At 34.3% G+C, this 27464-nt stretch overlaps 1 protein-coding gene across 3 annotated transcripts in view; it reads left to right on the top strand.

The window, feature by feature from the left end:
- Positions 1 to 27464, top strand: part of KIFAP3 (kinesin associated protein 3) — a 205754-nt gene that overhangs the window by 122988 nt on the left and 55302 nt on the right. For all 3 annotated transcript variants that reach the window (XM_027612528.1, XM_027612529.1, XM_027612530.1), the window contains exons 11-15: positions 10574 to 10674; positions 22027 to 22135; positions 23397 to 23509; positions 24055 to 24220; positions 24823 to 24948. In XM_027612528.1, coding sequence (XP_027468329.1) covers positions 10574 to 10674; positions 22027 to 22135; positions 23397 to 23509; positions 24055 to 24220; positions 24823 to 24948 — 615 coding nt within the window. The remainder of the gene's footprint in view (positions 1 to 10573; positions 10675 to 22026; positions 22136 to 23396; positions 23510 to 24054; positions 24221 to 24822; positions 24949 to 27464) is intronic.

Raw genomic sequence — 27464 nt, forward strand, 5'->3', positions numbered from 1 at the left:
CACGGATAATTTGAGAAGCACTATTCAAATAGGTGAAAAGACAGGTTTGATCTTAGATTAGCATACTGTTCTTTTAAGGTATTAAAAAATCCATACATGCACCCCTATGTTTATAGCAGCATTATTTACAATAGCCATGATATGGAAGCATACACACACACACACACACACACACACACACGTATACACACAATGGAGTATTATTCAGCCATAAAAAAGAATGAGATCTTGCCATTTGCAACAACATGAATAGAACTAGAAAGTATAATCCTAAGCAAAATAATTCAGAGAAAGCAAATACCATATGATGTCACTTATATGTGGAATTTAAGAAACAAAACACACAAAAGGGAAAACATAAAGAGACACATCAAGAAACAGACTCTTAACTATAGAGAATAAACTGATGGTTACCATAGGGAAGGGGTGGGAGGATAGGTAAAATAGGTGATGGGGATTAAGGAGCGCACTTGTCATGATGAGCACAGGGTGATGTATGGATGTGTTGAATCACTATATTGTACACCTGAAACTAATAGAACACTGTTAATTAACTGGAATTAAAATAAAAACTTTTGAAAAACTCTGAAAAACAAAACAAACCCATCAAATAAAAAAACAAAAAAAAAACAAATGTTGAATCCTATGGATACTTGTTTAGTTCATTTATGAGCAGAGATGAGAATGTTTCCTAAAAAAACTGAGGAATTAGCAGTGTTACCTAGAGATGTTGCTAGCTTTTCGATATTTATAATAATAAAATGGTTAATAATCAAACTCATATTCAATAAATATTCATCAAGTGCTTAACTTGTATTAGGCACTTTCACATGTAATTTATAAATTTATGTGCAAGTTAACTAAAAAAGGTCATTAGCCCAGACTTCTTTCTTCAAGTTGCCCTTTAATCACCAGAGACACCAGGTCACTGATACATGTATAGCACTGAATGTGACTAGTATGAAAGATTGGTCCATAATTTAAATTTGATTCAGATTCCAATTTGTATAAATTTTTATTCTTCTGAATTTGAAAGTTGAGAAGCATGCTAATTTACATGGCTGGTTTGTGCTGCAACTAATTTTATTGGTTATGGCAGTAAAATTAGGATTCTGGAGATTCAGTAGCACATTGTCATGCCTATTTCACAATTCCACATGAATCATTTCAAAAAGACCTACATTTTAGTCAGAGTAATGTTAGACCATATTCTCTTCACTGGAAGATAAATTAGGGTTTCTAAGGTGTTCTAAATGGATATGAATGCTTCTACATTCTGTGAGTAGACCCAGAATAGTTTTGAGAGTAAAAATGGCACCTGATTCATCTTGATCTAGATTACATTAGGTAATCTGGGTTTCAGGGCATTTTCCAAGGCTGTAGAAAGATTTTATCAGCATGTAGCGAGTCAGACCAGGTCAAGAGTTAAGTGATAAATGTTTGATTTCTTCCGGTTGAGACAAGTCTGATTTCCCTTATTGTGGGCAGATCACCAGAGCAGATACTGTTGGACTGTAAACTTTGATCACTTAAAAATTAAGGGTTATTTCCTTTGACCATTCTGTCATATGTTCTTAAAAGAAAATTTAAAAAGTTCTGAACATCTTTGAAATTCCCTTATACTGTTAATTTATTTTTCATTATAATTAATATGACTTAATTTTTATTTTATCAAAAGCATCCTAAAATTAAGAAATAAAATTTGGTAAATGGCCTTTTTTTGGCTTGTTTATTAAAAACTGTTTGGAAATTGTCAAAATAATATGTTTTCTAATTAGGAGGTGTTTTCCACTTTTTAAAAACTAGGTTGTCTTTATGACGGTTTAAGAAACTTAAAGTAGACTTTTAAAAATTTTTCATTTGGCCTGTTTATTACAAAACTGTTATGGAATTTCACACATCTGTTTCAGTATGCAGCTCCTCATAGACTACTGCACTGTTTCTCAATTTTAATAGGCCTCATTTATCCTATAAATAAACCTACATTTTCTTACCTGATCAAGTGAGCAAACAATAGGGGTCAGATGTGGCAAACACTTTAACAAAAAGCACATGTTTAGCCGTCAGGGTGAGGTAGAGTCATATCAAGATTGCTTGAAGTTATTAATGGCAGTAAAATTTATGCTTCCTCCTGTTTTCCCAATTAAATCAAGAAGCCTTTTTTCTTAGGATTCTTCTATCACCAGCTGGTTCCAATACTCTGTGTGTGAATTTTGCCTGGGGTGTCTCCATTTCTACATGGTAAAAGCTGACCAAAGCACATTAAGTCAGCGGTGTGGACCTATAGGCCAGAAAGCAGTCATTGTTAGGGGCTTTATTTTGGTCCCTATCTTTTGTACCATAAGTGTGCACATTTTGTAGGGTGTATTATAAATAAATTGTTGTTGTATGTCCTGGATGTAATAAAAGACTACTACAGACAAGGTAATAATTGAAACATGTTGAAAATATTTGAAAAATAAACTACATGGCTAAATGTACAGTTGTACATACAGAAAACAAATAAAAATGCATCAAAAGTGTTGGATTTTAGAGTACTTACTTAGTAAATACCTCCTAATATGACTGAGCTATTGAGCTTAATGGTACATTTACAATTTCAGTTTCTTATAGTTTTTAAATTAAGTAATTGGACACAAAAGTCATCCATGAAACACTGTATCACAAAACTATTATACTTGTTTTCATACTGATCATTATAAAATTCTGTAATTTTCACCCTTCAGCTCATGAGTAAAAACTCTTGGTTTTTATCTATTCATCTCAAATCTTTACTATACTTGACTGTGAACAAATCTATTCTGAAATAGGCAACTATCCAGTATAGTTGCAATCTTAAAAATTGATCTCTCCAAATTCAAGTTTCAACTAAAGCTGTCTAATCATACTGGACATATAACATCTTCTCATGGGGCCTTTGTGACTTCAAAGGGGGTTTTCTACTTTGAATGAAGACATGGAGTGCAGAAGAGAATGAGAATCTGGCTAATAATGTGGCCCATAACTTGTGTTCTCACTCTGCTTTTACAAAGTGTTGGGCTGGTCCTACTGCAGAAGCGGAAATTTGGCTTTGAGTTCTGGTGTTCAAACTCATATTTCTGCTTGACTGAACTGTGAATGGAAAATCCCAAGTGTCTTACAAAATTAGTAACTAACTGGTGTTTTTACTAATCACTTCAGAGATGAAAAACCGAAGACATTTTAAAATTCAAAACCCATCAGCGTGCGTTTGCCCTTTAATTGGCAGAAAATCGATCATGAGAGCAGTCTGGAGAACTGTTTTTTTTTTTTTTTTTTTCTTCTCCTTCAGCTGCTCCAGCTGAACTACAGCTGCAGATTTTTTAAAAAAGAGGGGAAAAAAAACCCTCTTGAATGTACTTTATAAGTGCAATAATTCCCACAAAATCAGTTACTGGAGTTAATGACCAGTTTGTTAAGGCATTAACTGCCCTCAGCTGGGAATGACCAATTTTGGGGGAATGGCTGCACAACTGCTAAGATAATTCAGTAACACTTTCAAATAATGATCCAGCTAATTAACGGTGAATTCCTGTGGAAATCCTATCGAAGTACTTATGACCTCTGCATTTAATAGCCAGTGAGTTCATCATGATTCATGTTTATTACCATAAATACCAAAGGAATCATAATGACTAGGCCATTTTTTTCCACCCTGGCCTTATTACTTGAACAGATTTGACTAATCCACCTCTAGTCATTAAGGACCTAGTTCTCAAAATATTCAGTCTTTTCACTGCTCTGCTCAAAATTCATAGGGCCTTTGGTGCTATGCCAGCATACAGACTATTGGCAGCCTGTTTTTAGTTGGGAATAATTGATGTCTGTAAGTCTTAAAGGAGTCCTTTTGAAATGCCTGCCATTTGTAGGATGTAGAGGAATCATAGCTGGTTAGCTGCAGTTTATGGTTCTTAGTCATGAATTCTTATGGGAAAATCATACCCTAAGGCCCCAAATTCATTTAGGATGTACAAGATTTTTTTGAGGTTTATTTTTAAGAACTCAGAAATCCTTTCTTCCAATGAATGAAGAAAATGATTAGTTTATAATGAAGGATAAGCTCTTAATTTTACTTGGACCATTTAATCTCTCTTAATGGCTGTTTATTGCTATGTGATCTGCAAATTAGCCTTTAAGTAATAATAAATGTTGACTGCCAGAAAGCTATTACTTTTTGTTTGGAGCTGTGTTTGAAGAGATGAATTTAGGTTATTTCCAGACATCTTCCCATTCCAGGTAGACACTTTTGTCCTAAAATACTTTGTCCTTTTGTTACAGCTCTCAAATATCTGCTAGATGCCATAAAGTTATAGGCTGTATTTTCATGAAGCACCTAATCATTTATATAATCATTAATGATTCAGTCAATAAGACACCTGTGATTTATACTGTAATCTTCATTCATATATTGCAGTTCTTTAGAGGGGAAAGGAAATATGTGACTTGTAACCATAAGATGTGAATTAGAATCGACAAGGTAATATGCGTAACAAGATCATTTATAGAATATTTACATCTTTTTCTGAATAAGAGGACAATGTCAGTTTCTATCTTTTTGAATTCCCTAAATAAATACAAAAAAAGAAGAAAGTCAATTTTATAGATATTTGTAAATTGATTGGATTCTAGGGAAACTTTACCCAGACAAAATCTAGAAGACATATCAACAACCTGTGTTATAGTGACCTCTGAGTACAATATTGTAGTCCCTCAGATGTCATCACCTCCCTTCACACTTTCCTTAAGAAAAAAAATATATCTCTGGTGTAATGTCAGTCATATTCCAGTTTCTTTTGTTCAGTTGTGCTTAGCCCAAACAAGGGGGGAAGCATGGGATATGCTACTTAAAGATAAGTAACGTACCTAATTGTGAAGTTTGTCTTCAGTGTTTTCAGACTTCTCTCTGTGTTCTTGCATCTTCTTGGTAGCTGATCACCTCTATAATTTCCTACTCTAGGGGTGAAATTAAGTTCCATTACAGATAGAGAAACATGGAAGAAAGAAGAGAGATTCACAGTGTGTTTGTGGTAGTGGTAGAGGGGGCACATGTACTAAATCTATACTTTGGTTATTTTCTCAAGTTTTATTTTTATTAAGGAATTTATAATAACCCTGTAAGAATGAGAGAATGATGAAGGGTTCTTATGAGATAGGGGTCACTGAGTGGAGCCTTGTAGTATGAGGTAACTCTCCTAAGTCCAAACTTTGGGAATAGTAGAGCTTTTTAGAAAGTGACTGAGTAGAATAGAAGGACAAGTGGCTCAGCCACAGGCTCAGAATATACCTCTGAACCCTGTCTGGCTCATCTTAGAAAAATCTCGGCTGCTTCTCAAAACTGCTTTTCTTCTAACTACGATCTAATCTTGAGACTAGAAAAACCCACCATATGTTTTAGGGGGACGTGATAGTAGTGTTCTGTTGGTCAAATCAAAAAACATTCTTATTCAGAGTCCATCATCTCTCATGGTTCGTCTCCCCCTCTGACAAACTGAGGGTTCTAGAGGGGAGGGGGTAGGGGGATGGGTTAGCCTGGTGATGGGTATTGAGGAGGGCACGTTCTGCATGGAGCACTGGGTGTTATGAACAAACAATGAATCATGGAACACTGCACCAAAAAACTAATGATGTAATATATGGTGATTAACATAACAATAAAAAATTAAAAAAAAACATTCTTATTCAAAGAATAAGAAACTATATTTATTGAGTAGATTTATTATTGTGTCAGACTCAGTATTAATTGCTTTACCAGAATTCTCTTAACTAATCCTTATATAACAACCCTTTGAGTTAGGTACAGTTGTTCTATCAATTTCATTGATGAAGAAACTGAAGTGCACACACAAACACACACACACACACACACACACAGAAAGAAACTGAAGCACAGAGTTTAAAAACACAGGCTATATAGCAAGTGGAAGAGTCACAAATTGAACCCCAGTGGTCTGCCTCTCCAGAGCCTGAGCTCTTAACCACAATGATATACTACCTATTAACCACTCTACGCACCTTTTAAGCTTCTAAGAGCACCTTGTTTTTCTCATAAAATCAAACACTACTTGATAGCAGTTCTTGTCCAATTTAGTGAAAGTGAGTTTCAGAACTGCTAAAGATCTAGTTCCCAAAACTGCTGGGAGGATAATGCAATTTGTCCCTGTCAGAAACTTCTTTCATCCTTCAGAATCTACTGTATCTGGGCACAGGTCCTCCAATAAATAACTGATTGTTGTTCAGCATTTCATCTTCTCTCTTCTGCTCTTCTGCCACCTTCCCCTCTTCCCCAAGACTCCCAGATCCAATAGAGTCATCCTAATTTTATCTCCTTCCTGTACTGTGTCACTAAGGAATGATGATAGTCACTTACATTTACTTGGCATTATTGATTTCAACCTCTCTGCTGCCTCATGGAAGACTTAATAGGAAGTCCATGAGCAGGCTTTGTAGTTCACACCTAGATTTGAATCTCAGAATCACAGCGGTGTTTCCTTTGAAGGAATATCATGGCTTGATGAATATCATTGCCTCATCTCCAAATCGAAGAGAATACCTACCTCTTCATTTGCTAGAAGAGTAAATGAGAAAATGTATGCTTACCATACAATAAGAACAGTATTGCTTTCTGCTTAGTCCTTTCTCTTTCCTCTTTTCTCAAAGAACTATGGTTATAAAAAGAATGGCTGTCCACAGTCTTTCAGGACAGCCTGGGTCCCCTGCAGCTTCTGTTTCCTCATCCCTTTAGTTTTCAGCATGCTTTAGGGCATGATAATCATTTTAGGTAAAGATTATGGGGTAAACAAAAGATTATGGGAAACTGGGAAGATGTTCAGAGATTTTTTTTTTTTTTAAGAGGATCACAGATAGAGAAGAATTAGGAAGGTATGGAGAACTGCAAGGAGCTTCCATCTTTGGCCATGAGTATGAAGGGAAGACAAAAAGAAAGCACCCAAGAGCAGACTTAGGACTGGCTGCAGAATGAACCATTCTGCTTCTTGAAACTAGATATTTAGTGTTGCTGTGTAAAAATAAGTAATGTAAGTTATTGCTGAGATCTGTTTCTTTTATCTGTTTTTTAGAAATAACTATAATTTAAGGACTCTTCTCTAGACTTCCTATTCTATTGCATATCCTTTGAGTTACCCTTTGGAAGATATGTATATCTATCTACCTATCTATCTATCTATCTATATATCTATATATATCTATACAGATCTTATATATATGTATGTAAGGTAATATATATATATATAATCATTATATATACATTATCATTAGATCTAAAGGATCTTCCTTGTTACCTAGTTTATGGAGTATAGATCTCTTAAACATGAATCTTTCTTTTCTCTCATCTTATGTGAACGATGCACCACCTTAGATTATTGCTTTTTAGACTCATTTTCATTGATACCAGCAATAGACTCTCCTCAAGCATGGAATAGCTTCGTATTTCATTCCTAGTTCCACATTGAATTTTAATTTGTTTGGTGATATACTTTGATGTTGAAGAATCTTTTTATTGGTTAATGATTTCTCTTTGTTTCTTTTACCATTTACTAAGTTGTATGCATTGAAATCCTACTTTTCAGTAAACCCACTACATAGAGAAAATATCTTCAAATAATATTTTGTTAAAAAGATAATATTTTGTAAAAATTAAGTAGGATTAGAACATGCCCACAGCTGAACAACATATAGAAAGAAACTAGAAACTAGCAGGGAAAGAGACTTGCCTTCAGAACATGAGAGTTTGCTGAAGGACCCTACATGAAAAGATTTAAAAGTATCTCAATCCCTGGAAAAAAAGCTAATACTATGAAGTATAATCTGACCAAACCCTAAGGGATACCCTCCTCCTTAGAGAATAGAGTTAGCATTTTTCACTTTTAATCTACATCTTATGAAAAGTTGTACAAAGATTTATTTTCCTATGGCAAATGTGTTTTATACTAGAAGTATAAGTGAATGCCTTCAGCAGTGTAAAAAATGTGCTTTATTTTAATATCTATCAATCTTTTCTATTTAGATTGCTTAAATCCCAAAAACAAACTGTTGGAGTTGGGAGCACCGAGTTTGTCTCTACTTTTCTCTTTTTGGAGTAATTTCACAGTTTTTGCATTACATCTTCCTCCAAAAAAATTATTACCCCCAAATACTTTGTGTGTGTGTGTGTGTGTGTGTGTGTGTGTGTGTGTATTCTACAGTTAACTTGTGTTTCTCATTTACTAAGCTTCATCTTCAAATTAGGTATACTTTCTCTTTTTATTTTATCTTACCTTTTCATCTAAGCCTAGGGTCAATATCCTTAGAGCTTATCTCCTTCATTCAGTGTCTGTCTTCTCCATAGATTGTATAGTGAAGTTTTTCAAGTACTAGAAAAGGCCTGAAATTTACCGAAATGATTTGATGTGGACTCTTTATTCTGCAAATTTTCTATAAATTATAATATAGAGAAAAAGACATTAAATATCAGATAAAATAAGTAATCCCGTTACTTCACATATAAAATGTAGCTTCTTCATGCATTGTATTCCAAGTGGTTGAGTTAGTGAATTCACAGATTTTTAGTTAAATTTGAATGTTTACTAGTATGTTTTCATCTGATGAAGAATGGATTTTATTGTTTTTGTTTTATCCCAAGGAGTTATTTTTATATTGATATTGAAAACCAAAGGCAATAGGCTTTAGCCAATTTTAAAAAATGCAAAAGTCCAGATTTTTAAAAAATCTATTTCAAAAATATGTTTTATTCTATCATATGTCAGTATAGATCAGTCTTTTATACCCAATAGTAACATCTTACTTAGAAGGCCATTTCATCTTATGATATAAAAAATATTTGAGTGGCATCATAACATAACCTGGTGAAGATTTTAGAATCAGAGTTTAAATCCCTGCTCAACCACTTACAAGGCTGTGTAGCGAATATTTGTTTTTCTCTAAGCATTAGGTTCCTCATCTGAAACATAGGGATGATAATATATACTTGACCGATTGTTTTGAAGATTCACTTTGTTCTTCTTTACCACATGACATATTTTTTTATCTAACATATAAGATCTAGGAAAACAAAGAGCTAGAGATAAAGGGTCAGTATATTTTTTTACTTACTTGTGAAGAACCTCCTGTAACTCCTTAAAATACTTTTCTCAAATCTGGAGTTTTTAGAATTTAGTAATTTCTGTCTTTGAATAAATGTGCTATTTCTTCTGTTTTAGCCTCTAATTTTTTTATGTAACACTGCTCTTTTTTCCAGCTTTATTGAGATCTAATTGACAAAACTTTATGTAACTTTAAGGTATAAGATGTAATGATTTGATATATGTATATATTGCAAAATAATTACCACAATAAGGTTAGTTAACACATCCATCACCTCACACTGTTACTGTGTGTGTGTGTGTGTGTGTGTGTGTTTGTGTGTGTGGTGAGAATTTTTAAGGTTTACTCTCTTAGTAACTTTCAAATATACAATACAGGATTGTTAACTACAGTCATTATGCTGTTTAAATACTAAAAATAGAATCATTGAGCAGGTATTTTTTGGGAAACTTCCATGTGCTCTACTAAGCCTTGTGAGAATACCAGTTTGTATCCTCTAAGAATTTCTAACCATCTTAAAAGATATGCCTAATATTTGAAAAAATTCAATCAGAATCTAAAACAATTTTAAAAAACACTTAAGTATTTTAGTAATTTTATGGTATGGTAGACACAAGGATAAAGGTACTAAATTTATCCTCCATGTTAGAACATATTTAAAATCTTCAAACACTATTTATCAATTAAATTCACTTACCTGCTTGATTTTTTTAAACTCCAGATATCTTCAAAGTTTTCTCAGGATATTATTTTGAGTAAAACTTTTTAGTTAAACAACTTATCTAATTCTAGTTCTGTCACTGACTTGGAGATCATAAATAGGTCCTTACAATAAGACCTATCTAAGTGGAAGGATTGCATGATAGATGAGTCCCATTTTATTTTTCAGTCTATAATATATGATTTGCTTCTCTTTTCTCAGTTTCAAGGTGTGTAAGGCTAGGATCACCTGACCTCTGAAGTTCTGAGGCAGCCCTTAATGTTTTATAGTCATGTGTTTTTTAACGTTACAAATACTGTTGTACTTCTTTTTAAATCATTTAGATTATTTTCCAGTTTCTGATTCATAGGAATTAAATACACTTTTTCACTTACTATTTTGCATACATCATCACTGTCAAGAACTGTATTAATCACATATTTTGATGGAACAGTAAGAGTGGGGAGGCCAGTGACCCGATCTATTCTATAGTAGGCTATTGAAAACGATAAATTCTTTGGTTTGTGGTTAATTTTTTTTCACAAACATACCTTGCAAAATACATGTTATCTCTTGGATATTAGTGATATTTCACAGACAGTGTATTCCAAACTTTGGGATTGAAATAGGGAGCTCAAAATATTTCCTAAATTAGGATTAATCGTTTGAAAGTTTTAATGTATTAATTTGAGTGTGTTATATCAAAAAAATTCATTATATCCATGTTTAATCATATCCTTGATTTCTTGTGCCCAGGTAATGAAAACTACAAACAAATAGCAATGTGTGTCCTTTACCACATAAGCATGGATGACCGCTTTAAATCAATGTTTGCATACACTGACTGTATACCACAGGTAAGTGGTTGAAGTTTTTTTTTTAAGTATTAAAAAAATAGGTATATATTGGCTAACTGAACATAATAATAATAAAAAAATAGGTATTTTTCACTTTTTTCTCTTGATTTGCCAGATACATTTTTCCTTAAAAAATTCCCTCTTAAAAATAATTTGAATTTGTGATAGAAAATTGGAATGTACAGAGCAGTGTAAAAAATGAAAATAACTTTCTGTTATCCCAGACCCAGAGATAACCATTTAATATTTTGGTACATTTCCTTCTGCAGAGTTAAAAAAATAATATATTGAGATTAAATGTTATATGTAATCATATAGTACCTTATTTACTTAATAGATCATAGTGTATTCTCCCATTTCATTGAACAGTCTTACAAAATTATTTCTAATAGTTGTATAATATTCTATTACATAAATGTATCATAATTTAAAAATTGTTAAATTATATGTCTAGTTTTTTCAGTTTATCACATAAAAATAGATGTAAGTAAACATATATAAACGAATGAAATAATGTGGAATAAATATCATAGTATGTAAATGTTTATCCACATCTCTGATTTTTTTCTTTAATTCCTAAAAGTAGAATTACGAAGTCAAAAGGTATAAACACTTTTGTACCTGACATATTACCTTCTAAGAAGGCATGTTTGTATTTCCAACTAGCATTTCACTTTTTTCCTTTATTTCATTTTAATTCCAGAGTCGTTAATATAAAGTGTTATATCAGATGTACAATAATAATTCAACAATTCCATACATCACCCAGTGCTTATCACCACAAGTACACTCCTTAATCCCTCTCACCTATTTCACCCATCCCCCCACCCACCTGCCCTCTGGTAGCCATCAGTTTCTCTCTTTGTCTTTGCTCATTTGTTTTGTTTCTTAAATTCCATGTATGAGTGAAATCATTGTCTTTCTCTTACTGAATTATTTCATTCAGCATTATACTCTCAAGCTCTATCCATGTCACTGCAAATGGCAAGATTTCATTCTTTTTGATGACTGATCACACACACACATACACACACACACACACACACACACATCCCTACACACCATATCTTCTTTATCCATTCATCTGTTGATGACACGTGGGCAGTTTCCTAGCATTTCACTTTTAGCAATATGGACTGATATCATTTCTCTAAAAATGGAGTGTCTGTTTTTTATTTGCATTCCATGAATATTGATAAGGTTGAACATTTTTTTGTATGTTTCTTATCCACATTATTTATAAACTATTCATGTCCTTTACCAATTTTTCCATTAGCATGTTAATATTTTTAGGATTAATAAATGAGATCTAGGGGCGCCTGGGTGGCTCAGTTGGTTAAGCAACTGCCTTCGGCTCAGATCATGATCTCAGGGTCCTGGGATCGAGCCCTGTATCGGGCTCCCTGCTCAGCCGGAAGCCTGCTTCTTCCTTTCCCACTTCCCCTCCTTGTGTTCCCTCTCTGGCTGTCTCTCTCTCTGTCAAATAAATAAATAAAATCTTTAAAAAATAAATAAATAAAATAAATGAGATCTAAATATGAAATATAACTATTTTAATTCTTTCTGATATTAAAACTATTTCCTAACTTTGCCCTTTCGTTTTATTTATGCTCAGTGATTTTAAATGCTTTGTGTTCTCAGATGGGAAAATGCTTTATCAAAATTCTTTTATCTTCACAGTACTGTTCTTAAGAAAGATTTTGCTATGACTCAGTTGCTTGATATATTTCATATGTTAGGTCTCTTTGTCTTGAAGGAGTTTAGTGATTTTTTTATATGCATTATGTTGTAAGGGTAGAGATTCTATACATATTAAACACATTTTATTCTTAGGGAATTTACATTCACGGAATCACTATTGTGCCATCAATCTTTATTAAACTGAGCTCCACTAATTTGAATATCTGATGATTGGAATCCTGGTTGGGCAGGTTTTTAATATTACATTATTGTTTATAAAATGGTTTTCTAAAATAGAAAAAGCAAAATTGCAGGATATAGAGTAAACAATAAAAATAACATGTTAAGAAAACACTTTAGAGGCATATGCAAGGTTGGTTCAACATCTGCAAATTAATCAATGTGATACAATATATTAATAAAAGAAATAACAAGAACCATATGATCCTCTCAATAGATGCAGAAAAAGCATTTGACAAAGTACAGCATCCTTTCTTGATCAAAACTCTTCAGAGTATGGGGATAGAGGGCACATCCCCCAATATCATAAAAACCATCTATGAAAAACCTACAGCGAATATCATTCTCAATGGGGAAAAACTGAGAGCTTTCCCCCTAAGGTCAGGAACACGGCAGGGATGTCCACTATCACCACTGCTATTCAACATAGTACTAGAAGTCCTAGCCACAGCAATCAGACAACAAGAAGAAATAAAAGGCATCCGAATCGGCAAAGAAGAAGTCAAACTCTCACTCTTTGCAGATGATATGATACTGTATGTGGAAAACCCAAAAGATTCCACCCCAAAATTCCTAGAACTCATACAGGAATTCAGTGAAGTTGCAGGATATAAAATCAATGCACAGAAATCAGTGGCATTTCTATACCAACAACAAGACAGAAGAAAGAGAAATTAAGGAGTTGATCCCATTTACAGTTGCACCCAAAACCATAAGATACCTAGGAATAAATCTAACCAAAGATGCAAAGAATCTGTACTCAGAAAACTATAAAATACTCATGAGAGAAATTGAGGAAGACACAAAGAAATGGAAAAACGTTCCATGCTCATGGATTGGAAGAAAAACATTGTGAAGATGTCAATGCTACCCAGAGCAATCTACACATTTAATGCAATCCCCATCAAAATACCATCCACTTTTTTCAAAGAAATGGAACAAATAATCCTAAAATTTGTATGGAATCAGAAAAGACCCCGAATAGCCAGAGGAATGTTGAAAAAGGAAAGCAAAGCTGGCGGCATCACAATTCCGGACTTCAAGCTCTATTACAAAGCTGTAATCGTCGAGACAGTATGGTCCTGGTACAAAAACCGACACATAGATCAATGGAACAGAGGAAAGAGCCCAGAAATGGACCCTCAACTCTATGGTTAACTAATCTTCGACAAAGCAGGAGAGAATGTCCAATGGACAAAAGACAGTCTCTTCAACAAATGATGTTGGGAAATTGGACAGCCCCATGCAGAAAAATGAAACTGGACCATTTCCTTACACCACACACAAAAATAGACTCCAAATGGTTGAAAGACCTAAATGTGCGACAGGAGTCCATCAAAATCCTAAAGGAGAATACAGGCAGCAACCTCTTCGACCTTATCCGCGGCAACTTCTTCCTAGAAACATCGCCAAAGGCAAGGGAAGCAAGGGCAAAAATGAACTATTGGGACTTCATCAAGATAAGAAGCTTTTGCACAGCAAAGGAAACAGTCAGCAAAACCAAAAGACAACCGACAGAATGGGAGAAGATATTTGCCAATGACATATCAGATAAAGGGCTAGTATCCAAAATCTATAAAGAACTTATGAAACTCAACACCCAAAGAACAAAATCCGATCAAGAAATGGGCAGAAGGCAGGAACAGACATTTTTCCAAAGAAGACATCCAAATGGCCAAAAGACACATGAAAAAGTACTCAGCATTGCTTGGCATCAGGGAAATCCAAATCAAAACTTCAATGAGATACCACCTCACACCCGTCAGAATGGCTAAAATTAACACGTCAGGAAATGACAGATGTTGTCGGGGATGTGGAGAAAGGGGAACCCTCCTACACTGTTGGTGGGAAGGCAAGCTGGTGCAGCCACTCTGGAAAACAGTATGGATGTTCCTCAAAAAGTTGAAAATAGAGCTACCATGCAATCCAGCAATTGCACACTTGGGTATTTACCCCAAAGATACAAATGTAGGGATCTGAAGGGGTACGTGCATCCCAATGTTTATAGCAGCAATGTCCACAATAGCCAAACTATGGAAAGAGCCAAGATGTCCATCAACAGATGAATGGATAAAGAAGATGTGGTATATATATACCATGGAATATTATGCAGCTATCAAAAAAAAAAAAAAAAAAAACGAAATCTTGCCATTTGCAGTGACATGATTGGAACTAGAGGGTATTATGCTAAGCGAAATAAGTCAGTCAGAAAAACAGGTATCATATGATCTCACTGATATGAGGAATTCTTAATCTCAGGAAACAAACTGAGGGTTGCTGGGGTGGTGGGGAGTGGGAGGGATGGGGTGCCTGGGTGATAGACATTGGGGAGGGTATGTGCTATGGTGAGCACTGTGAATTGTGTAAGACTGATGAATCACAGACCTGTACCTCTGAAACAGATAATACGTACATGTTAAAAAATAAGAAGATTGTAGCGGGGCGCCTGGGTGGCTCACTTGGTTGGGCAACTGCCTTCGGCTCGGGTCATGATCCTGGAGTCCTGGGATCGAGTCCCTCATCGGGCTCCCTGCTCGGCAGGGAGTCTGCTTCTCCCTCTGACCCTCTTCTCTCTCATGCTCTCTATCTCTCATTCTCTCTCTCTCAAATAAATAAATAAAATCTTTAAAAAATAAATAAAATAAAATAAATAAAAAAAAGAAGATTGTAGGAAGGGGAAAATGAAGGGGGGGAAATTGGAGCGGGAGACGAACTATGAGAGACTATGGACTCTGAGAAACAAACTGAGGGTTCTAGAGGGCAAGGAGGTTGTAGGAGGCGTTAGCCTGGTGATGGGTATTAAAGAGGGCACGTACTGAATGGAGCACTGGGTATTATACGCAAACAATGAATCATGGAACAGTACATCAAAAACTAATGATGTAATGTATGGTGATTAACATAATAAAATAAATTTAAAAAAAGAAAACACTTTAGAGGAATATAAATAGTAAGTTACACTTACTAAAGTAGTTCCTCTTAAGACTCCTACTAGGCAATTCCTCGTTAGTCTAATGTGAGTTATTAAGTGTATATTACTTGAAAGATGATATGTAGTAAAAAATAGACCATAATTTCTCTTTTTATTCCAATTGCCCATCTTTTATTCATTCCAAATTAGTGAGATGGTCCTAAGATTGAATTTACTATTCCAGAATTTTATACTTTATATACATGCAATTAAAAAACTGATAAACTCTCAAGGGTAATTTCTTAGCTTTTTATATCAAGAGGATGAACTAATTATGTTTATAGGAAATAGATATTCTTCAAAGAATATACAGCATATCTTATCTAACAAGGCAAAGCTTCTTATAGAGATAACACATGTCAGACTGTAGCCAATGCGAAGTGTAATCAAACTCTTTGTCAAACAAGTTTTCAATAAAAGAGTAGCCGTGTCAAAGGAAGATTACAGGTGATTTACTACGGTCTCACTCCATATGTTCCAAGGGTTTCTGCTTTGCAGTTTCAAAGGGTGTTCCTTTTCCAATCCCATTTAGTGTCAGAACTTCATTGACTACAGGATATGAATTGGAAAGCAGCCAAAAAAAAAATAATATTCTTGTCTAGATTGACTGTTTTCATCCAGATTAGATTTTAAAGAAAATAATGCTAAATAAAAAAGAAATATAAAATAAAAAGGAACAGAAAACTTATTTTGTTAAATCTTCAATTTGGAATTATCCTCTTTTTAAATGTATAATTTCAAACATGAGACATAAAACTTTATTTTAAATAAAGAAGTGGAAATAAGAGCGTGTTTAGATTATTTCTGCCACATTATTATTGCAATTGAAAACTTTGTAGAAAATTCTCCCATACCTTTTCAAGAACAATATTTGTGCATGTTTTTTTGGCATAATTTTCTAACATAAAACATTTCTGCAATGGGAGATTTCAGAACATTAATGAACTATATTTCATGAACAAAATCTTCCAAAACTTATTTAGTAGTCAACATCCTTTATTATTTTTTTATAAAAATTCAACCCTTATAGGAATAGTGAGGTGATGTTACCAAATTACATCATAAACATCCTGAAGCTTTTTAGTATGAGGCCATATTTTGAGAAACGAAATGATACTCTTGAATACATTTGGTCCTAAAGTGCTATCCATCCTGTAACTTGTACTTCATAGGGCTCAGTTTTGACATATTTAGGGAAAACTTGACATGGCTTGATTGCCACTCAGTACCAAATTCATTATAGAGTAACAGAATCATGGAAAGGAAATCTGGGATTAAATTGCAATTTCCAAGCTTCCTTCCCAAGTTAAAAAGATACTCCTTTCAGAGATAGTGGCTACTCAAATTAATGACTTTAAAACTAGTAAAGCTTTAAACTATTTGTTGAGACACCTGGGTGGCTCAGTCAATAGGGTGTGTGACTCTTGATCTCAGGGTTGTGAATTCAAGCCCCACACTGGGTGTGGAGATTACTTAAAAATGAAGTCTTGGGACTCCTGGGTGGATCAGTTGGTTGAGCATCTGACTCTTGGTTTCAGCTCAGGCCATGATCTCAGGGTCCTGGCATTGAGCCCTGCCTCGGGTTCCTACTCAGCGTTGAGTCCGCTTGAGGATTCTCTCTCTCCCTGTGCCCCTCCCCCTGCTTATGCTCTCTCTTTCTCTCTTGGTCTCTCTATCTAAAATAAATGAATAAATCGTTAAAAAATAAAAAGGTCTTTTTTTGTCTTTTTTTAAAGTATTTATTTATTAGAGAGAAAGAGAGCACAAGCGGGGTGAAAGGGAGAAACAGGCTTCCTGCTGAGCTGGGAGCCCAATATGGGACTCAATCCCAGGACCCTGGGACCCATGACCTGAGCCAAAGGCAGATGCTCAACTGACTGAGCCACCCAGATGCCCCAAAATAAAAGATCTTTAAAAAAATAAGTAAATAAACTATTTGTGACAGCAACTGATTAACCTACTTATTAAATAAAGCTGTATCTGAGGTTTGGATCTTAGAGTTAACGTATTACTTGGTTAACTTTGAAATTATGCACATTAATTTTTGTTTAGTAAAAACTGTCAGGTATTGCAAATGATTTTCAAATGAAAAGCCTAAAATAACTTTGAAAGTAGGAAAGCAGTGGTTCAGTAGTCATCCATATTCATTTCAAAAATTTGTGGAGTATGGTCATATTCTTTAATTACATTAGATATTTATGTAAAGGAGATTTATAAACCATATAACACTATACAAAAGTAAGGTACTATTAGTAAAATATTAGATCATTCACATTATTTTCGATCTATTCATAGTCCAGTTTAAATACTGCCTTTCTTATATGCATTTTATAAGATAGATCTATAATTAGAATTTTTTGTAAATTATTTGACACTCAAAGTAGGTGATTGCATGTTCAATATGTTTTATAATCTCTCCCAATTTTATATTGCTTTTCTTCTTTTGTACTGTTGTGCGTCTAATTATCCAGTATATTCTAATTTTTTCCCCTATTATGTTACCATTCTGTAACATTTGGGGTCCAGGGCAAGTCTGACTTTATATATGATCTTAATGGTCTCAGTGGGTGAATTGTTTCAGGTAAGCAAACTTAGGGATAACCAGGAGTTAATAGTCATATTGTAATAATAGTTAAAAGTACACATTAACAGTTCATTGTTATTTAGACTTCTAAGATGCATGTTTTGTTTAAATACGTGTAAATGCCATCCAGATGCATATAAAAATATTTATTGGTGTTCGAATAGCCAATCAAAGTACATGTTTAGGTAATGATGTCATGGTGTTATTTAATATTTTACCGTAGAACAGTGTGTAAGAATCTTCATAGTGATCCACATGTTTTCCACCACAGTTGTCCTATTTGGCCCCTCTTTGATCTACATGCTTCTTTTTAGCTGAATGCTGGTAAACGTCCTTTCTGACAGCCCCCTTTGCTCCTGCCTGCCATTATCTGCTGAAGTTCAGAAACCAGAGCATCACTTCAAACAGCAGAGTTAGGGAGTAGCCAGTCAGAAGAGATTCCTGAGGCATGCAAAGTTCTGCCATAATCATTCAAAGATGTTTGGGTGGGGGGATGGGGGCAGTAGAGGTGTATGTGAATGCAGAGAGCTGTGGGGGTTGGCCTCTGGTCACTGGTAAATAAGTGAAGTCAGGTGCCAGAGAGTCTAGACACAGTGATTTCAGTCATGGGTCTTTGGTATCTGATACTCAATATGGGACTTGTCTGATTGAACGCTATTGCCTCTTCATTGCACAGGCTGAAGCCCTTTTAGTGCTTTCCTGTTAAATTAGTAAAAGATGACAATGGACATAGTTAAAACAGAACAAATCTAGTTTTAATATTTCCTAGTTGTCAGCAATTACACTTAGCTTTTGAAGTGCCATGGGTAGCAATCAAATTAGAGACATAATGTTGCACATGGAGTTTGAACAAAACTATTATTTTAAAATGTGAATGCTTTAATTAAAATTGAAGTGTTTCTCTTTCCTATTATGAAAAACTAATTCTATATCATGATACATTTCATTCACATTTAGTCCTGATTTCTCTTGATTTGGCGGGGGTGGGGGATAGTTGGATAAGATTTCAAAACTGTGCATTATTTTTTAAAAATCTAGTTTCTTATTACTTCACGGATATAACATGAAAATTACCAGAAACAAAACAAGAAACAAAACCCCTCAGCTTGTAAACAAATCACCTCTAACCCCATTTGTAAGGGCTATTTTCATACTACAAGGTTAATTTCAAGTAAATAGCAACATATTTTGCTTGTAACAGATTTTTGTTATTGTAAAGAAATTTCTTGCCTAAATAAAAGTTTGGAAAAATCTATAGGAAGTTTTTAATTCGAGTATGAAAAACATACTAATTATATTAATTGGAGGATTGCCATCTACATTTTTATTAATTTATAATTTACTTTTAATTGTTAGTTAATATATAGATAGGTAGCAAAATCTGGTAAATGTATATCCTATAGATTAAGATTATTTTAGTTTTGCCATAGAATTTATTCTGTAATATTATTAGTGTTAATGATTCTTTATATAAAAATTCCATTAGTAGCAACATTTGTGGTTAAAGAGCTGCCCTCTGGAAAAAAGTGTGATACATTGCCAGCTATTCACCTGCTATAGTGTTTGGTGGTTTTCAGCATATAGTATATATATAAAAGTATAGTTGGGTTTTTTTTTAAAGATTTTATTTATTTATTTGACAGAGACAGCGAGAGAGGGAACACAAGCAGGGGGAGTGGGAGAGGGAGAAGCAGGCTCCCCGCTGAGCAGGGAGCCCGATGTAGGGCTCAATCCCAGGACCCCGGGATCATGACCTGAGCTGAAGGCAGACACTTAATGACTGAGCCACCCAGGTGCCCCAAAAGTATAGTTTTGTTAGGATTATACCTACCTAGGTATAATTTTTTGGAGCATTTATTAAGTGGATCTGTGTTTTTATCTTATTTTTTTTTTTTAAAGATTGATTTATTTATTAGAGAAAGAGAGAGAGAGTTATGGGGGAAGCAGGAGAGGAGAGAAACTCAAGCAGACTCAGCACGATGCTCGATATCACGACCCTGAGATCGAGGCCTGAGCTAAGACCAAGTCAGACGCTTAATGGACTGCGCCACCCGGGTGCTCTGGATCTGTGTTTTTAATTTTGATTTCTAGTTGTTCATTGCTAGCAGACAGAAATGCAGTTGATTTTTTATGTTAACCACACATCCTTTTTGAAACTTAAAAGTTATCTGAAACTAACACAGAGAATAAATAAAACAAGATTTAACAGAATAGGGTCTAACCAGACAACAAATAGTTATTATTCACTTACTATATATAAGGCACTGTGCTGGAGTCACAAAGGCATGTTGATCTAAAAAGGTATTGCTCTGAGACATGACATAAATTCTAAGGTAATAAATTGTAGGATTGACTTCCCTATGTCTTAGCAATTTGACTTAGAGAAAAATATCTTTTTTTTTAAAGATTTTATTTATTTACTTGATAGGGAGAGACAAAGCAAGAGAGGGAACACAAGCAGGGGGAGTGGGAGAGGGAGAAGCAGGCTTCCCGCTGAGCAGGGAACCCAATGCAGGACTCGATCCCAGGACCCTGGGACCATGACCTAAGCTGAAGGCAGATGCTTAACAACTGAGCCACCCAGGCGCCTGAGAAAAATATCTTTGCATAATGTACACTAAGTTAATCTGCTGATTTACCAATAATAGAAGACTAGCTTCTCAAACCTATAGCATAAAGTTTGTTCATTTCTCCTTTAATATAGCAACTGTCTTTCATCATGACAAATCTAGGTTACTGATAGATGGCTTAGGTAGCCTACCTTTTCCTAGATTTATACTTTTCTGTTTGCTGCTTTTCAGACCTACCTTCTCTTTCTCTTATCATTAATAGAGTTCTTTTCTCATTTTCTACCCATGCCCAAATGATTGGATCTAGCCTACAGCTTCAGTCCATCAACCACATATGACAATTCCTAAATCTCCAGGGCAAACATTTCTTCTAAACTCAGGGTTGCATTTATAACTTTTACTGAATATCTGCACCAGACTATCACATAAGCAGCTTATTAAACTCAACATATTTTAAACCAATATTACTATCTTCCCTTTAAAGTTCTACTCTTATTTCTCTTGTTTGGAAAATGTTAGCACCACTATCCATGTTGCTGCTCAGTACAGAAACCTGGGAGTCATTTTTGACCCTTCCTCTCCCTTAACCCCAACATCTAGTCACTTATTAAATCCCATTTTGATTCTTGTTCCTAAATATATCTCTAATCCAACCTTTTATCTCTATCCCCACAGCCCCACCCAGCACAAGTAGTCATCATCTTACCTGGACTTTTCCTCTAGTTTCCTAGATGGTCTTCCCACATTTTCTTATTCTGTTTCAGTCTATTTTCCACACTGGCCAGATCATTTTGAAACACAAATCTTATCCTGACATTTTACTTATTTAGAAGCCTTTAATGGCTTCCCAGTATCCTTAAAATGAAGCCCCACATCTTTAACATGTACTTCAAAACCCTTCATGATCTGGCTTTAACCTTTATCTCTGAACACTGTTTGACTCACTGCAACCATGTTTGCCTTCTTTTGTTCTTCCTTACCTTATAACCGTGCACAAGCTATTTTCTTTGCTGAGAATACTCTACTTCTACACAATATTTTAAATTTCTTAAATGCAATGGCTATATCTAATATTCCTCTTGTATTCTCCACTGTACTCGGTAGTTTATACTTAATGCCGAACATCTTGTAGTTCATTAGCCATTAATTCATTCAGTTAGTCAGTAGTGACAGCCTACCACTTCTATGAGTAGAAATATAATTGTATTATATTATTCCCAACCTAGGATCTAAGATAATACATTGTAATAAAATACTTCTGGTGTTTTTGTTTTTTTGAATAAAATATTCCCTGTGCTTTTTGCTAGTTAATGAAGATGCTGTTTGAATGTTCAGATGAACGAATTGACTTGGAACTCATTTCTTTCTGCATTAATCTTGCTGCTAACAAAAGGAATGTACAACTTATCTGTGAAGGTTAGTGCCTTTGAGCTTCATAGATAACCTCTATCATAGCAACTGGCAAATAATGGAAAAGAAATAATTAGGAATTAAGAATTATACTAGCTATGTAAATCCTATTTTTAAATTGTTTTAAAAATTTATAGCTCTCATCTTTGAAGGTCGTATAGATTCAGAATAAATACTGTTATGTCATGTGTAGAAACACCCTTTAGTAACATTTTATAAACCAGGTTGTTATCCTTAATTGAAATTTGAATTTTAAAAACATTAACCAAAACTTTTTATTTGCAAAACAGTGTGTTACAGTGTAAGATAATTAATTCAATAGAAAAAATATATATTAGGTATTTGTTTCCATAATAACTTAGTAAAATAGCTTGTCATGCATTATGATATTTTGGAGTCTGCTAAATAGTTTTTTTCTTATTTGAAAAGTATACGTGTTTGTTTTAAAAAAAATGACAAATGAGCAAATAGGAAAAAATTAAAATCTTTACTCTTGCTATCCAGAGATAATGATAGGTAAAATATTGGTGAAATGCCTCTGTATATTTTTAAACTAAAGTGGGGTTTTTCTATCTATATATGGTGACTTTTTTTTTAAGTTAGTAATATCTTAAATCTCATTCCATGTGATTAAATACTTTTATAAAATGTAATTGCTAATAGCTGCAAAATAACCCATTAAGGGATTTTCTAGAATTTAATCAGATATTTTGGATATTTAGTTTGCTGCCACTTTTTTTCTGTAACAAACAAACCATGCTGCAGTAATTTTCCTTTCTCTGAAACTTTTCATATTTCCATTTTATATTTTTAGAATACATTCCTAGAAGTACAACTTTTCTGGGTCAAAAAGTATTTACATTTTTAAAATTTGTGCCTATTCCACACCCAAAACAGCACATACTGTGTAATACCATTTATGTGAAATTCTAGAACAGGTAAGATTAATCAATGTTTAAAAAGAAGAAAGAGAAGGAAAACAGGTGGAGAAAGAGGAAAAGGAGAAGAGAAGCGATCACATTTGAGGAAGAGAATTGACTAAGAAGGGGCACTTTCTGGAGTGAATGGAAATATTCTATATCTTGATACGGGTATGAATTACCCAGGGGCATAAATTTATCAAAATTAATTTATTATACACTTAAGATTCATGCATTTTACCATGTGTAAATTGGGGTTTTTTTTGAGAACTATAAACAACAACAAAAAATCATTAAACTTAAATGAACCTTAATTCTATTGGAGGAGGCTTCTGTTTTTTTTGTAGGAAATGGGCTGAAGATGCTCATGAAGAGGGCTCTGAAGTTCAAGGATCCATTGCTGATGAAAATGATTAGGAATATTTCCCAGCATGATGGACCAACTAAAAATTTATTTATTGTAAGTATAGTTTCTTTGTTTCTGTCTATTAAAATAGCCTGAGAATTAAAGCTTTAAAGTGCTACATTTGGAAATAAAACTCTTACTGAGCTCTTATCCAATATTAACTCATGACCCAAGTTGCTTCTTCTGTTACCAACTTCCTTGTAAATTTAGCTTCTAGAAATCCCAATCTAAGTTTTAAAGTTGTTTTTGTTTTATGATCCCTACCCCTAACCCTTCCATCCTCACTCCAGTTTTCTTGCCTTTTAAACCATTGGCTTCTGGGGCACCTGGCTGGCTTCATTTGGAAGAGCATGCAACTCTTGATCTCAGGATTGTGAGTTTGAACCCCATGTTGGGTGTAGAGATTACTAAAAATAAATAAATAAATAAATAAATAAATAACTTTAAACTAATGGCTCCTGTAGCAATTTGGCTTAAGATTATTAAAACGAGAATCATGTTTGATACTTCTTTTTTTCTTCCTGTGGTTTACATTATCTGATTGGTTCTTCTGCAGAAATCATATTTTAAAATTTGTATTAAAATTCTCTTTTATTTAGGATTATGTTGGGGACCTTGCAGCCCAGATCTCTAATGATGAGGAAGAGGAGTTTGTGATTGAATGTTTGGGAACTCTTGCAAATTTGACCATTCCAGACTTAGACTGGGAACTGGTTCTTAAGGAGTACAAGTTAGTTCCGTACCTCAAGGATAAACTAAAACCAGGTCTGTGCTTAGTATTTCCCTTTTGCATAATTATTAAGTTATTTCTTTCTATTGTGGATAAGGCTGCTTGAGCAGTTTTTTGTGACCAGTATTATACTAGGCTACACGTTTTCTTCCTATACCTTTTGAGTGTCAGCTCCAGTTCGAGTTTCTTCTTCCCAGAAGGGTGGTCACTAGGTCTCCTCTTATATGTATGTATGCTTTTTTGTGACAATACGTTTCCTTAATATTAGTTTCCCTTCCCTATCCTGCTTATTTTTTTATCCTGTCTTTTTAAACTTACCAAATACCGTATCTAATGCACACAGAAAGTTCTTTGAGCCATTCAGATGACTCTTCTGTTTTCTGTGTTTACATTGTCATTCATTTGTATTTTCAGAGATGTATCTTTACTTCTCTACTGCCCTCCCCCACCACTATGAACTGTCTTCATTGAGCTTAGAAATGTGGGGAAGAGGACAAATTTATAAGTATATTAAGTAAGGATTCATAAGAACTGATTTAGTAGCTTACAATATTCTGTGCATTGAAGTTTTGGTAATATAAATGGTTTTAGATCAGGACATTGCAGTGAAAATTTTCTGTGGTTTTGACTTGACTAGGTGCTGCAGAAGATGACCTTGTCTTAGAAGTGGTCATAATGATCGGAACTGTGTCTATGGATGACTCTTGTGCCGCACTGCTAGCCAAATCTGGGATAATCCCTGCACTCATTGAATTGCTAAATGGTAAATTATAATTTAATTTATTTTTATGTTAATATATAAACAGGATATTAGTTTACACTTTTAAATATAAAAGGTCTGCAATCATGAAATACTAATATTCTATCTTCTTTCTGTTGAGCTTTGTGTTGATTGAATCAGATCTCCTATCTTGTGCAAACCCTTTTTTTAATATCTTGAGTTCTGATCAGGAAGGTTCATTTGGAAGCTCATTCAAAGCATCCTATTCCCTCCTAGGTCCATTATTGTCCTCTAAACTTTCTGTATTGAAGAAAATGTTCTCTATTTGTGCTGCCCAACGCATGTGGCTGTTGGGACTAAGAATCTGTATTTTGTATTTAATTAGCCACAGTGGCTATGGTTACAGTATTGGACAATGAGGGCTGGATAGAGTTTTTCCCTCACATTTGTGTTGTTTTTAAGGGGCCAGGATTCATTGTTTTCCACATTGTATACAAAATCTATCTGAATCTAATGTTACTCTGTTATCGTCAAGTTCTCTAGAACCTTGTGTTAGTGTACTTAGGCTGCCATAACAAAAAGACTGGGTGGCCTAAACAAAAAAAATATATATTTTTTTCTCATAGTTCTGGAGGTTGCAAAGTACAAGATCAAAGTGCCAGCCAGTTTGGTTCCTCCTAAGGCCTTTCTTCCTGGCTTCCAGAAGCTCACCTTCTTGATGTGTCATCACAACCCCACAGGGCAGAGAGCACAAGCGATAGAGTACAAACACACGCTTGATGCTCTGGTGTCTCTTCTTATAGGGATACTAATCCTGTGGGGTCAGGACTCCACCCTTATGACCTCATTTGACCTCAGTTACTTCCTTATAGACCTGTCTCCAAATTTAAGTCACATTTGGGGTTAGAGCTTTAATATAGAAATTTTGCAAAGTATGGGAAGCCTAAAAAGACACTCTAATCTCAATCTTTCCTGTACAGGTATAATATATGTGCATTTTGTATTATTTTAATAGACTTTTTTGAAGTATAGCATACATAAAAAAAATAGAAACATATAGCTCAATGATTTTTCAAAATGAGCACACCCATGTTACTTCCACTCACATAAGGAAATGAAACATCACCATCACCCTAAAAGTCCTTCCTGTGTCACCTCCCAGTCCTTATCACCCTCTCCAAATTGGTTTCTGTCCTTTCTTTTACTGCATATAGATTACTTATGCCTGGCTTTGAACTTTATAGAATCTAGTTTTTTTTTTTGCCTTGCATTATAGTGTGAGATTCATCTATGTTAAAAAGTGTGTTTCTTCTCATTGCTGTATAATATACTATTTATCCTTTCTACTATTGGTAGACAATAGGAGTTTTTTTGGTTTTTTTTTTTTTTTTGATAGGAGAAGGGCTATTATAAATAATGTTCCTGTGAACATTCTTAAACCTTTCATTTGGTAAATATATGTATTCATTCCTATTAGACATATGCCTAGGACTAGAATTGTTGGGTCATAGGGTCCACATATGTTTGGCTTTAGTAAATAATACCAATATGTTTTTCAAGGTAGTTGTGCCAATTTTCAGTCCCACCAGCAATGTGCAAAAGTTCCAGTTCTTCTATATCACCCCAATATCTGGACATTATTGGTCTCTTTAATTGTAGAGTGGTGGTTTTAATTTGCATTTCCCTAATGACTAATAATTGAGTACCTGTTTGTATTTATTGGCCAGTTAGCTATGGCTAATAAAGTTAAGTACCTATTTAAGTCTTTTGTCCATCTCTCTCTTTTGAATTTTTAAAAATTTGATTTGTAAATTCCTTAACATAATACATTTTAATAGGTTATCTAGAGATAATACCTCCATATTTGAAGTGTTCCTACATATAGTATATATATATTTACTTTGATCCACCCTTCTCACAGCCAGGAGTTTTCAGATTAGAAATAATTAAAAGAGAGGTAGTTGGAAGATGTAAGTGAAGACAATGTAGTTGGTAGAGTGAGAATGGGGATTTTCTGATGAGCTGGAGAAAGTTGAAACAAATGACCCATCTTCTTGAATTGCTGTTCCACATTGATTATGATTGAGAGAGCTGAGATATGTATAAAGCAAGCTGACAGAGCCAGCTCAGAGTGTTTTACTATGTTTTAATGTTCTGTGCCATGAGGTTATCATAAGTAGAAGCTGTCTACCTCTCTTTTTAAGAGATACATGGATTTCTGGGAATATAGTCAATAATACTGTAATAACATATGTTGACGGGTGGTGACTACTCTTACATGGTGAGCATTGAATGATACATAGAATTGTCGAATCACTGCTGTACACCTGAAATGAATATAATATATGTCAACTATACTTCAATAACAAAATAAAATAAAGAAATATATGGGTTTTCAAGATTAAAACTCGGGTTTAAGTGAGGGAACCCTGTATACCAAGAGAGTAATTAATGGAATTTTAGCCCAAGTAGTCTGGGAGAGTGGTACCTTGGCAAGAAGGTAAAGGAAATCCTTTGGACTTTAAGGGACCCACAATTTATTCTACACCACTAGTTAG

Source organism: Zalophus californianus, chromosome 10 (assembly GCF_009762305.2).
Source record: "Zalophus californianus isolate mZalCal1 chromosome 10, mZalCal1.pri.v2, whole genome shotgun sequence".
NCBI lineage: Eukaryota > Metazoa > Chordata > Mammalia > Carnivora > Otariidae > Zalophus > Zalophus californianus.